At 41.5% G+C, this 14,486-nt stretch overlaps 1 protein-coding gene across 1 annotated transcript in view; it reads left to right on the top strand.

The window, feature by feature from the left end:
- Positions 1 to 8,751: 8,751 nt before the first annotated feature.
- The window catches only part of cdh31 (cadherin 31), a 58,018-nt gene continuing 52,283 nt past the window's right edge, over positions 8,752 to 14,486 (top strand). Inside the window, exons 1-2 of the mRNA XM_078544468.1 lie at positions 8,752 to 8,872; positions 9,235 to 9,334. Of these exons, the coding sequence (XP_078400594.1) occupies positions 8,822 to 8,872; positions 9,235 to 9,334 (151 nt within the window). The 5' untranslated portion in view covers positions 8,752 to 8,821. The remainder of the gene's footprint in view (positions 8,873 to 9,234; positions 9,335 to 14,486) is intronic.

The following is a 14,486-nucleotide window of genomic DNA, read 5'->3' on the forward strand; positions in this document are numbered from 1 at the left end:
GTCGTTCTCCTGAAACTGAATGAAATATAAAAGTGCCTACAATGTAGTAACATTTTAAAGGGCCTCACATTTCTTAGAAGGGAAGAAAGATCAAAGTAATTTCCTATTTAACAAAGGATTAAGGGGTGATTTTAACTTCCAGGTGTCAGTTATATACCATGAGACAGACTTCCACCTGAAATTGGAGGGTGGGAGTCAAAATTGGTTGGGATAAAGTCCCCACCTATGACCTCCTTGCCCACAGGGAACCTTAGCATTATTGTTAGATCATTTATCTGGGACAACCATGGCAAGGAACTTTGCTGCCACTAACTTTTGCTAGTGGGTTGGAGACTGTGGGTATTAGTCAGGCCCGCAGTTAAAATGTGGTGTGTATGTGTGTGTCTCAATTATGTCATGGTGACTCTGTTTTGACATTTAAATTAGGGCCCAGTTCCCCTGGGACCAAGAGTGTGACAGATCTCACATCTTGTTAGAAGTGTTAATGTCTGGAAGTTTGTCTCTTACTCCAAACATTCCCCCTACTGAGCCAGCAATTAGAGAAATTAAAACAGTCTATTCCACTATCTTGTCAATACGCCTATTTTTAACATTTCAAAAGAGCTATTCCAGCTACCCAAGTTTAATTAGCGCCTGAGCAAAGACACTGAAGTAAACAGCAAAGTAAGCTTGTTTAGGACAGATGTGCCTGAAGTCAGGCAAGTAAAAATGGTGTAGGATCAGAATTCATTGGGAACACATCACAAACCTCTGCAAACCAACCCTCCCACCTGTCTCCCACCCACCCCATCACCTTATCGTTCTCCACCCATTTTGTTCCCACCTGGTGGGGTTAAAATCACCTTTAGCCTCAGGAGAATTTTGATTGATCTTTTTTAGAATATCCATTTTCTTTCCCATGTAGATATATGGGAATTGGATCTCCTTGCTCGCTGCATGATAATATGACACTGAAGGTTGTTGACAGCTTCAAATACCTAGGCTCCACAATCACCAGCAATCTGTCAGTTGATGCAGGAATCAACACGCACACTGCAAAAGCTGCAGCTGTTAAGTCCAAGAGAGTGTGGAACAACAGCAACCTTGAGGAAAATGCCAAACTCCAAGCCTTCATCTGCAGTGCACTTCTCTACAGTAGTGAGATCTGGACAGCACAGGCTAGGCAGGAGGAAAGGCTGAACAGTTTCTACCTCCGCTGTCTCAGACAGATCCTCAGCATATCTTGGCAGGACAAGATCACCAACTCAGAGGTCCTGGTGTGTGCTAATTCCATCAGCATACGCTCATTACTAAGCCAAGGACATCTACACTGGCTGGGCCATGATCATCGGATGGATGATGGCCATATACCCAAAGACCTTCTGAACAGTGACCTGGCCACAGGGTCACGACCTCAATGGTGTCCATACTTCTACAAGGACACCAGCAAGTGAGATATGAAGATGGCAGACATTGACACAGACAGTATGGTGTCAGCTGTCAATGGCCATGACCTCTGGAGCCTGACTGTTTGCAGGGAAGACGTGAGGAGAAATGGAAAACTCAGCTGGCTGAGAAGAGGGCCCAGAGAAAACAGAAGCCAGTGAATGCTGCACCTTCTCAAGCTGCCTTCATCTGCAACAAGTGCAGAAGGGACTGCCATGCCAGAATGGGGCTTCTGAACCACATCAGGCAATGTGTAACACAGAGATAATCATAACAGCACAAAACCATCATCTCACAAGATGTGGAAGGCTGCCAATGGGAACTTCCTGAGTGCTAAGTATATCACTGGAGGAGAAGTATCCTACAGCTTCTTCATTAAAAAACACACGGCACATGACAGTGAGAAATAGCAAAATTTCTTTATTTTGTGTAATGCCAGATAGCTAGGCCATAATTGATTTAATAATTCACTTTGTTCCGGAAGACTTCATTCTTCTGTGGCATTGGTGACCAATATATGTAAATGGCTACATGCAGCCATCAAACCTCAACAGTGTAAACATCTGTCCCAAATAGGTTTTCTTTGTTTGCGTCAGTATCTTTGCTTAGAAACTAATTAAACTTGGGAGCTGGAATAACTTTTGAAATGTTAAAAATATGCATATTGACAAGGTAGTGGAATAGACAAATTTAATTTCTCGAATTTCTCAATAGGGAAATGTTTGAAGAAAGAGACAAACAACCAGATATTAACACTTCTCACAAGGTGTGAGAGCTGTCACACTCTTAGTCTGTTTACATCAAGGAAATAACAGGAGAGGCTTACAATAACAACAACTTGCTTTTATATAGTATAAAAACAGAAAGTGGTGCAAAAAATCAGCAGGTCTGGCAGCATCTGTGGAGAGAGAAGCAGAGCTAATGTTTCGAGTCAAGTTGAAATGAGGGGAATCACGTGAGTCTCACTCACAGGATAATGGAAGAGACACATCGAAGAAGGATTGTGTCATTGACCGTGTCAAAGGCTACAGCAACATTGTAAAGAATGTAGAAAGATGGCACATCAGGGTCAAAATCTCAGAGGATGCCATTTAAGACTTTGTTAGGGCTGTTTCAGTGCTGTGGCAGGGTGAGAAACCTGACTAGGTTCAAACAGAGTTGTGGGAAAGATATGCTCGGATTTGGGAAGCAACAATACACTCAAGGATTTCGGAGAAGAAAGGGAGGTAATAGTTTAGAAGGACAAATGCATCAAGGGTGGATTTTTTGAGGTGGCAAGGTGATGATGGCAGATTTGAAAGGTTGCAGGGTGGTACCTGAGGAGTGGGAACCATTACAATATCAGCTGGCATGGGGCCAGGAAGGGAAGTTTGCTGGTCAGCAGTTCAGCAGGAATTGGCTCAAGGTGTTAAATTGGAAGGAACAATGAGTCAGGAGTAACAAAATGGTTGGTAATGCAAAAATAGAAGCTAGGGTTATTTTTACATTCCATGACACATCCCACGGCACTAGTTGTTCAGTTTTATTTTGGACAGGAGATTCAAACTCTGTATCTGAATTAAGAATTGGATTATTATGTACAATAATGCACCAGGAAGGCCTATGAAGAGACAAATCTTGGAGTCTAATAAGTGTTAAGATTTTTATTTCAGTAAGCTGTTTTGAACTCATTCCAGTTTTATAGGGAGTGAATTTCCACAAGGATTTCCTTGTTCGGTTGCCTCAAAATAGCCACTAATACCTTACAGAACAGCACAAACCCAATTTGTTGAAGGGTTTCCATGGTTCTTCCATCAGAATTACAACAGATAATTTTGGGAACCCCCATGGAAATTCACCCATGTTGCTCTTAGGCATTGTAATGATTTAGGACTTTATGGTATGATTTTGTTTTTGTTTCAAACTGATTATTTTTAGCCTATATACACTTAGAACCATAGAAAAGTTACAGCACAGAAGGAGGCCATTCGGCCCATCTTGTCCATGCCAGCCCGAGGACACCCAGGTGCCCTTTCTAATCCCACCTTCCTGCACCTGGCCCATAGCCCTGCAGCTTACAGCACTTAAGGTGCAGATCCAGGTACTTATTAAAAGAGTTTAGAGTTTCTGCCTCTACCACCAACTTGGGCAGCGAATTCCAGACACCCACTACCCTCTGCGTAAAAAAGTCCTTCCTCATGTCCCCCCTACACCTTCTGCCACTTATCTTGAATCTATGTCCCCTGGTTCTAGAATTCTCCATCAAGGGAAACAATTTTATCCTGTCCACTCTATCTATTCCCCTCACAATTTTGTACACCACAATCAAGTCACCTCTCAGCTTTCTTTGTTCTAAGGAAAATAACTCCAACCTATCCAATCTCTCCTCATAGCTACACTTTTCTAACCCTGGCAACATTCTTGTAAACCTCCTCTGCACTCTCTCCAGAGCCAATGCGTCCTTCCTGTAATGTGGTGACCAGAACTGCACACAATACTCCAGTTGTGGCCTCACCAGTGTTTTATACAATTCCAACATTATATCCTTACTTTCATATTCTATACTTACATGGCATTTTCCATCATTTCCATGAATGAAAGGAAATTAGGCTTGCATTTATTTAGAACCTCATCTCTTCTCTCAAATGTCCCAAAGCATTTCCCAGCTAGTGAATTAGTAATCATTACTCTCACATATGATCACAACAGCCATCTTACAAAGTACCAGTCAATTTTTTTTGATGGTAGTGGTTGAGGGATGAATGTTGGCCACAACACCAGAGAGCTCCTGCTCACTAAATGGTGTCATGTGATCTTTACAGCCTACCTGGAACAGGCAGAACACAATTACATATTTCATGCTAGCTTGTAATGTGTGCCCAATTCCTAATTTGAACACTATTTCACAATATTATGTGTTAATTGTCAGGGAGGCGATGGCGTCTTGTTATTGTCACTGGACCAGTAATCCAAAGGCCCAGGGTAATGCTCTGGGGACCCAGGTTCAAATCTCACCACAGCAGATGGTGGAATTTGAATTCAATAAAAAGCTAGAACTAAAAGTCTAATGCTGACGTGAAACCATAGTCGGTGGCTGTGTAAAAATCCATCTGGCCTTTAGGAAAGGAAGTCTGTTGTCCTTACCTGGTCTGGTCTACATGTGGTTAACTCTTAAATGCCCCCCTGAACTAGGGCAACTAGGGATGGGTAATAAATGTTGGCCTAGCTGGCAATGCCCACATCCCATGAACAAATAAAAAAAAACCTGGCCACACTAGTTCACACACTGCATGTACAGACTTGCAGGTTATATAAAAACTAGCCTGCAAAAAGGAAACCACCTTCTCTTTGTCACAAAAACAAAACAAAGGTGTTGGGAAAGAGCCCGAACTGACATGTTAAGTTAGAAATCCTGTCATAGACTGGAAAATCTGCATCAACAGGCTGTAGCCTGAGTTCAGGTGTTAGTACAGTGGTACAGGAGAGATTAATCCAAGGGAATGATCCAGGAGGAAAGTTTCTTTCATAAGCTACATGTAGTGGCAAAATAGTAGATATGGTCTTTTTGCCTATGTGTACTATTTCATAACATATAACGCCCAGAGGAAATATTCCTTAAACCTCATCCATCCTATATCTGTAACAAAATTTATATTTTTCAAAAAATTATCAAAACCCTACTGAGGTTAATATTTTCGTTGGTAAGAGGAATACCTTGTAACAAAAATATACTCACCCTAGACATTCCTTAATCTACTCAGCCAACTATAGAGTTGAATTTCATACGGTGATGTGGTAAGCTGTAGGGAGTTTCAAAGTGTTGACACATTGATGTTTTAATCAGGACAGGCTCCCTCCCTATATGTTAGGTTCATTGTGCATTATGGCTGATCTTTTTTCCTCACCAAGCCCATTTGCCAATCTAATGCACTGGCAGTGTACAAATATCACATTCCTAAAGGAAATGTTCAGACCACACATCAAATATTCCCTACAAGCTAATAACGATGATGGTTATTCTGTTCCAATAAGTATCCAGGATAGAATTGAAAGATTGCAAATATAAAGTTAGAGGCACCTCTGCACATTTTCATGATTCTGTTTCCTCCACAACACAATGAATGAACTATTCTGCAGATGGTTTTGACAATGCAAAGATTCCTGCGTTTACCTTAAGCTAGTGTCACTCTATTGTGATAACACTGTGTGAATAACTCAATTCTAACTTTAAGATAATCATGAAGGACATAATAACACAAAAGCAAATAGGAGATCATGTGCTAACATATTGAACCCATTGAGAAAAATGCCCTGTTGATCAACTTTCTAATCAGCATTGTTATTAAAGTGTCACTTCCCTCTCCATTTCTGGATGAGAAGCAGTGACTGGCTCAGGTTTACTTATCTCACATGGTGAAATACTCTAGGGAGTGATTCCTCTCATGACAGCATGTAGTGACATCAAAATACATAAGAACACAAGAAATAGGAACAGGAGTAGACCATTTGGCCCCTGGAGCCTGCTCTGCCATTCAATAGGATCACGGCTGATCTTGTGTTTCAAATCCACATTGCCATCTGACCCTGATAACCTTTTTGATTCCCTTGATGAACAAGAATATATCTACCTCTGCCTTAAAAACATTAAATTAATCTGTTTCCACCGCCTTCTGAGGCAGAGAATTCCAAAGTTGACAACCCTCTGAGAGAAAATATTTCTCCTCATTTCTGTCCTAAAAGGGTGACCACTAATTTTAAAACAGCACCCCCTACTCCTGGGCTCACCCATAAGAGGAAACATCCTTTCGACATCCACCTTGTCAAGGCCGTTCAGGATCTTATATACTTCAATCAAATCACCCCTCACTCTTCTAAACTCCAGTGGAAACAAGCCCAACCTGTCCAACCTATCCTCAGAAGATAACACTCATTCCAGGTATCAATCTAGTAAACCTCCTTTGAACCTCCTCCAATGCATTTATATCCTTCCTAAAATGAGACCAAAACTGCACACAGTATTCAAGGTGCGGTTTCACCAATGCCCTGTATAACTGAAGCATAACATCCTTACTTTTATGTTCAATCTGTGATGATTTCTTCTATTTCTGGTGAAATTGTAAACAGATCAAAAAAAAATCTTTATCAATTCACTCGAACAAAGGAAGGCCTGGAAACTTATTTGTGCAATTTCCGTTTTTCAGCCAGGACTGACAGGCTGGCATTTTGCTGCTTTTATGCAAATGAGGAAGACCAATTTTCTATTGCCCTGTCACTGTTCCCTTTAGTTGCACCTGGATTATGCCCCAATTCAGACACGGTCCAATTTCTCAGTTGGCGTTAATTTACCACCAGAATTTTTATTGCATCATTACCACTCAGCTCCATGCTCACCTATCCCACCACTTCCTGTTCAAAATCTCACCCTGGTCAAAGTAGCCAACAACATCCTTGCAATGGTGGCTGTGATGCCATAACCCTCTTCATTTTCCTCAACCTCTCCAAAGTATTTGGATAGAGTTGGCCTCACCACCAGGTTACTGGCCTACAACTGTAGGCAGCTACATTTAAAGTGGCCCATCTTTTTAGGACCAAGGATTCCCAGTGGGAAGTGGCCTATGTAGATGCATCCTGAGGCTGAGGCTGTGTGTGTGTGTGCATGTGTGTAAAATGTATATAAATGTACATATATCTAATCTGAGAGAATTTTCTGTAGATTGGCAATTTATAAATCCCAAGTTTCTGCCCTTAAGGGGGATCAAAATCAGGAAGAAATTATTGACATTTGCTGTCTTTTAAATGTTTAATATTTTGAAGTGTGACAAACAGGTGCTAAAATAAGTATTTATACATATAGACATGGTAGCCAAACTTCTCCTGCACTTCAAACAACAACAACTTGCATTTATATATCACCTTTAACTATTTTAATGGGTGTATTAAAGAAGGAGAGAGAGGCAGAGAGGAAATTCCAGAGTTTAGGGCTGCCAATGGTGGAGCAAAGTCAAGGATGCTGACCCACAGACATAGAAACATAGAAAATAGGAGCAGGGGGTAGGCCCTTCGAGCCTGCTCTGCCATTCAATATGATCATGGCTGACCCTCTATCTCAACGCCATACTCCCGCTCTCTCCCCATACCCCTTGATGCCATTAGAGTCTAGAAATCTATCTATTTCCCTCTTAAATATATTCAGTGACTTGGCCTCCACAGCCTCCTGTGGTAGAGAATTCCACAGGTTCACCACCCTCTGAGTGAAGACGTTTCTCCTCCTCTCAGTCCTAAATGGACTACCCCGTATCCTGAGACTGTGACACTTTGTTCTAGAGCCCCCAGCCAGAGGAAACATCATCCCTGCATCCAGTCTGTCCATCCCTGTCAGAACTTCATACGTTTCAATGAGATCCCCTCTCATTTTTCTAAACTCCAGTGTAATCAGGTCTGGTCCTCATATGGCAATCCTGCCATTCGAGGAATCAGTCTGGTGAACCTTCACTGCACTCCCTCTATGGTAAGAAATAAAGTTCAGGGCCAGAAATAAAGGAGGGTAAATGAAACACCTACATTTCACCAGGTCGGACTCCCTAGAAATTCGGGTTCAAAAATATGCCACATTATATCATCTAGAATTGAAGGTCTAAATTCCCCGTACAGCCTGAATTCTGAATCTGATCTTAACATGCCCTAACATGCAGAATTACCTCAAACCAGCACAATCCACTCTCGCCACCCTTGTTGGAAACTTTAAACTGCCGATAATAAAAGTAAAATACTGCTGATGCTGGAAATCTGAGGTGAAAACAGAAAAAAACTGGAAAAACTCAGCAGGTCTGGCAACATCTGTGGAGAGAGAAACAGAGTTACCGTTTCGAGTCCGAATATATCGGAACTGTGTAAAATTGGCAATATCTGAACACTCAATCTCCTTGTTTAACGATTTTTGCTGATCTTTGAAAGGCTGGGCATGACCGCAGGCTCCGCCCCGAGCACAGTTGCATGTTGCTTTTTGGGATGTAACACATTGATCCCAGATGCTGCAGTGAGATCCTACAGAAGTCCGAGTTGCCACACCGTTCTTACAGCAAGCAGCGTGATTCCCGTCAGCATCCACTGAAACTGGGAGTGGGTGGATTTACTGGACGAGCCTGGGAGCCGCTGTCGCCTTTACCTGTCGCCAGGTAGTTCCCGGTTCACCCAAAATTGGACAAACATCCGGGCGCCAGCCAATGAGCGAGGGAGAGGGATGCACCTGAAGACGTCACCTGGATTTCGGGGAGTGAAACAGATTTGGAGAATTGTTGAATGTTAAGTGGACAGAAGAGGGAAGTCAGAAAACAGCAGCAACCAGGAGAATACATAAGGCAGCAGCCCAGCGAGAGAGCACAACTACCGCGCTTTGGAAACTCACTCGGATATTGCAATGAGGAATTTCACCCTCTCCACCCTGGGGATTCTCTTCCTCCTGCTCCAGGTAAACTCCGCTCTCGCTGCTTAAGAGTGAGCACCGCATTAATCTGAAAGACCATCTCTCTCGTTCTGCCTGACCCTCACCTTTTTGGTCGGACTCTTTTTGGGAGGGAGGTTCCTGCGCCGTGTGCCCCCTGGCCCCCGCCACACTTTGAGATTTTCACTTTTAAAAAAATATCTTGGCCCAACTTTTAATCTGAATTCGAGTTCGAGTTCCTGGAGAGTGCGAACTATCCCAGTTGCTGTGTATCCAGCCTCTTTGGGTTGGCGTTGGGGATGGTGGTGTAAACTTAGGGGGGGGGGGGGGGGGGAAACGACAGAGATAACAAAGCTGTCTTTTTAATGCTCACCTGTCCAAATTCACAGGTTTGTCGCGGCGGAACTTCCAGGCGATGTAAAGGTTTCGACCAAAACAGCTACGTTTTCGCGGTGCCCGTCCTGGAGCCGGGACTAATCCTTGGCAGAGGTAAGAGCCCAGGAATTTCCTGAGTCTGAGCAGGGGGAATAACGCGGCGGGGAAATGCAGGGGAGAGAGAGAGAGTGGGGGGAATTTACATGGGGAAAGAGCTAGAAAAGGATTCGGCCAGGATCGGGAGTGATCCTGGAGTAACGTGGGGGGTGGGGAACGATTATTATTCAGTGAGAATGAATTGAAAGTTAAAGGTGCGCTGGGATGTGGAGGAATCTGAGATTGTCTGATTTTCCCTCAGTCGTCCGGAGATTTTAGAATGTGTGATAAATAGGGTTAAGGAGAATATCCTGTGCTAAGGGCGGTGACTGGACTTTCGATTCCGAAGTTCTGACCGTTTTAACTTGCTGTTAGAACTGTGGAGTACAGGTGTGTATCTTCTAACCCCACAGCCTCTGCGCTTACCCAGGCAACGGAATGTTTCAGCAGTGAGTTGGGGGCTTTATCTGTTTTTCAGTGAATTTTTTTGTTTGCATTTCGAATTCAGTGAAAGGAGAGTGAGTTCAGGTGTGTAGTCACGGAGATAGCGTTATCTGGATCTGTGTCCCCTTGTCTAATCTCATGTCAGTCAACGGGGTCTCGTCTGGTTGATATTGTCAGGCTATTTTTTTTCTATAGTTTTCTAACTATGGTGCACAAATGTAAAATTCTGATTCATCACTGTTACTTATATCGAGTGCAGCTAATTCTGAGAGCTTTTAAATCAGCCCCAGGGGGAAAAAAAAATAACTGAGCAAAATGAAATTTCATTTAGGAAGAAAACCCAATGCCTTTTGGCTTCCAAATAAGCCCCTAATCAGGCTTTAGTGTCATTTATTAGGTAGGCTGCACCCTATAGCAGTGAGAACTTCCCTTATGCTTTAATCAATTGTGCTTTCTTTCAGTTTATAAACTTCTTAGCATAACTTTGTTCAAAGGAAATGGGCTGTTAATTCTAGTCTTTATTTTGTGGGTGGTTTGCCTACTTGTTGAAATCCCATGCGTATGCTTGATTTGGATCTAATTTTACAAAATGGAGATAAAAACAATGAACTACTGCGGATGCTGGAAATCCAAAACAAAAACAGAATTACCTGGAAAAACTCAGCAGGTCTGGCAGCATCGGCGGAGAAGAAAAGAGTTGACGTTTCGAGTCCTCATGACCCTTCAGCAGACTCGAAACGTCAACTCTTCTCCGCCGATGCTGCCGGACCTGCTGAGTTTTCCAGGTAATTCTGTTTTTGTTTTACAAAATGGATGCCATCCAAACTTCACAACATAGTCCAGCTCACCTGAAAATGTCTTCTGTGCCAGCAATACCATTTAGTGCCTGTAGGTGAAATGTGGTGTTTAAGATGGATGCTTTCCACCAAAGTACTGTATTTTTCTATGTGCTGGACGGAAATTAATTGGGCGAAAAACTGACCCTTGAAGTCTTTGTATTTCAGCTGAAATCTGTTTTACGAAGTTTGAGATCCTCAGAGAACATGCTGTATAATTTTCATTGTATGATCCACCACAATTTTTTCTAAAAAGCTTGTGTTGGGGAAAAAAAAGGTAGCTGCCATCTCATTAAAGGATTTAGTTTAAGACAACGCTGACTTAATGCAGCAATGATCCAATTCAGTCTTTGCACTCACTCTATATGCAAAGTCAAAAGATCCTTTTAGTACCATTATCTGCTCCACTGGTTGCCACAGTACTAATATGTCACTGAGGTTTGCTCTACATTTAGTTTATGTTCCTGCCCTGCTTGCATCATCAGGGTAGATATAATTGAAGCACCCACATGACTCTGTAATATTGTTCCAGAGATAAAGCACAAAAGAGCAGATGAAGTGGTTCATTGTTGAGAGGATTTTTTTTCGTGAGATGAAGAGTTTCATTACTACCCATGAATTGGGTAGTTCAACAAAATGCTGTAATGAATTCCTGAATGCATGACAACATAAATGTATTCAATCTTGCATTTCTCTTTTCTTTCTCCCTACCTGCTGTTTGTTTTACTGTTATTACGTTTAATTGCACTTGTGATCTTTGCATTTACACAAACCTACTCACAATGAAAGGATGAATCACAAGAGGTGTGACGAACAGGATAACATATCTTTTTGCATTAGAAATAAATGTACTATGTTTCCTGGTGAGGCAATATTTTTGATGTAGCGTAAGGTATCTCATAATATATTGTACTTTAATTACAAAACATCTTGCTACTTCATATCACTCCAGATGCCTTTCATTTCATATCACCCACAAACTGAGTTTTGGTTGATAACCTGAGAAATAATTAAGTTTCGTATGACTCAAACTGCATGATTATGACACATGCATATCTAACTGTGACGGAATTTGAGGTGGTGCTCGATTCTAGAAATCCTTTCTTGAACATTGCTGAAAAAAGATATATTTTGTCAATGAAAAGCTTTGGCAAAGGTTTTTTCAGCATTGCTCAAATCCTTTCCATCAATTCACTTACAATTATTTAACCTTGGCTACAACCTCACTTTCTAAATGTGATTAAAACTATTTTCTCGCGTGCAGGGTAAAAGCCAATGCAGACTGATTGGACTGACTGGCTTGTTTGCATGAGACAACATTTGTATGTCCCTTTGTATTGACTAGGCGTTTTATTTTAAAGAGTGCTTTGTGAAATTGTTTTGCAAATTGTTTATTCATGTATGGAAGTGAAGAGCCAAGATCTCTTCATGTTTCCATTGTGATGTAACACGCTGTGCGACTTTCAATTATTTTTCTGAATCACATGTCTGCAAAAAAAATGACAGGTTTGGGCGCAGAAGGAACAAAATACAGAAACTATAACATTATGCAGTTTAATTGGGTAATGGAGACAGCTTAACAAATTAGATTTTTGTAATTATCATGAATTGTACTATGCCATCAATATCAATAGACAAATCTGCTTGTTGGAATGTGGGTGTAGATAAGATGTGTCCCTTGGCTGATAAATCTAAAACCAGGGGGGTGGGGGTGGAACATAGTCTTAAATGGCCTGTCCCTTATCCTGAGATTGAGATGAGGAAGAATATCTTCACTCCAGAGGTTGGTGAATCTTTGGAGTTCTCTACCCCAGAGAGCTGTGGAAATTCAATCATTGAGCATGTTCAAGACAGAAATCTGGATTTCTGGAGACTAATGACATCAAGGGATATGGAGATAGTGAGGAAAAGTGGCATTGAGGTAGATGATCGGCCATGATCTAATTGAATGGTGGAGCAGGCTCGATGGGCTGAATGGCCTACTCTTGTTCCTATGAATCCTGGATAAAGTAATTTGCAAATTATTTTAATGATCCAGTTCCAATTGAGAAAATAATTTACTGCCAGTCTTATCTACCAATAAACTTAAAGACATCTATTCAAGTTCTCACAAGATTGAGTATCCCACACCTTCTAATGCAGAGTAATAGAGTGGCCCTTCCCAACAGTAACAGGTATTTATGTGGGGTTGGTGGAAAGAGGAGGAAATCCCATGGTTTTGAAGTTGCTAAGAATAAGAAAGTAAGTTCTTGTTTGAAGTTCTATCAATATTATGGTTCCTTTCAACCTACAACATCCAACAAAAAGCACACATGGGTTCTGTTTGTCATTTAGTTCACTGGACTTGCCAAATTCAAAACAAATCTGTATAATGAAAACAGTTTAATTTTTGCTTGAATATCATACAGGTTGTTTAATTCATTTTAAAGGCTACTCTCATCAGGAAAAATATTCTAGTTAAGCTGCCTTTTGTTTATAAATACCTGACTGCACTGATGCCATACATTACTTTGTTGCCCAAAGCAAGTTGGACTGAAGTCTATTCCCTCCTCGAATTGAAACAAAATGTATGTTGAAAATAATGCCCTTTAGACTTCGCACAATTTCCAAGGGAAAATGAAGATTGACCAAATGAAATGAAAAACAACCTTGTTCAATTTGTTTTAAGCATTAGTTGTTTGTACTCTTTGTGTGTGTGTGTGTGTGTGCGTGTGTCTTGTTCCCTTCTTCTTTTGCCTTACTTCCCCCTCCTCCACCCAAAAATGTCTGCTCTAGTTTCTTTATATGTCCTGGGTTGGGGGAGAGGAAAAATACATGGTTCAATCCACATGGGAGCATCTGCCCTACTTCAGAGATATAGGGCAACCTGTAATTTGTCTGTATGTGCTTAACATATTTTACAATTCAATAAAGAGTGCCCATAATTCTAAACGCACTCAATTGTTGCTCTTGGCAATCATTATCTATGGCAACCATACGGCCTTTGGCTTGGTTGTTTTTACATTTTTGCAATGGTGACCTGCCCAATAGTCTTTTTAGCCACTGTGGGTATGATATGGCGTTAGCAGTAAAGTTAATTGCTAACTGGCTCAGTGGGTAGCAATCTTCCTTTGAATCACAATATTCTGGGTTCAAATCCCACACCAGGGCTTGAGCACAAATATCAAGGTTGACGCTCCATTGCAGTACTGAAGGAGTGCTGTGTTGTTAGAGGTGTGTCTTTCAGATGAGACATTAAACTGAGGCCCCATCTGCCTTTTCAGGGAAGGTGAAAGATCCCATGGGTACTCTATCAAAGAAGAGCAGTGGAGTTATCCCTGGTGTCCTGGCCAATTATTTATCCCTCAATCAACATCACAAAAACGGATTATCTGGTCATTATCACATTGCGTTTGTGGGAGTTTGCTAAGTGCAAATTGGCTGCCGTGTTTCCTACATTGCAACAGTGACTACACTTCAAAAAGTGTTCCCATTGGCTGAGATAAGCACTATACCAAGTCTTTGTCTTTTTCTTTCTTCCCCTACTCAGTCCATTTGTTATGCACCCAGTGAATCCAATATTTGTGGCTTTTATAAGTCCAGGTTTTGCCTACAATGAGCAGATTTACATGTCTGAAATTTGAGGTGTACCCAATCTGTGCGTGCATTCAGGAGTCTGCTAAATTTGTCAAGTCTTTTTTTAAAAGCCCCTCAGGCAGTTGCTGAAAGCAGATATTAAGCCTCTCCATATATGAATTAAGATCTATTTGAAGACTACTGTTTCTGACTGGCAGAGAAGGTACCAGCCCTGCCTCATTCAGGAATCTTCAATGGCTGCCAACAAAGATCAGTGCTTTTAAAATTACACTTAAAAAAAACATTGGGCAAGTCCCTCTCTTCCTCAATCTCTG

Source organism: Cetorhinus maximus, chromosome 6, assembly GCF_964194155.1.
Source record: "Cetorhinus maximus chromosome 6, sCetMax3.hap1.1, whole genome shotgun sequence".
In the NCBI taxonomy this organism is placed as follows: Eukaryota; Metazoa; Chordata; class Chondrichthyes; order Lamniformes; family Cetorhinidae; genus Cetorhinus; species Cetorhinus maximus.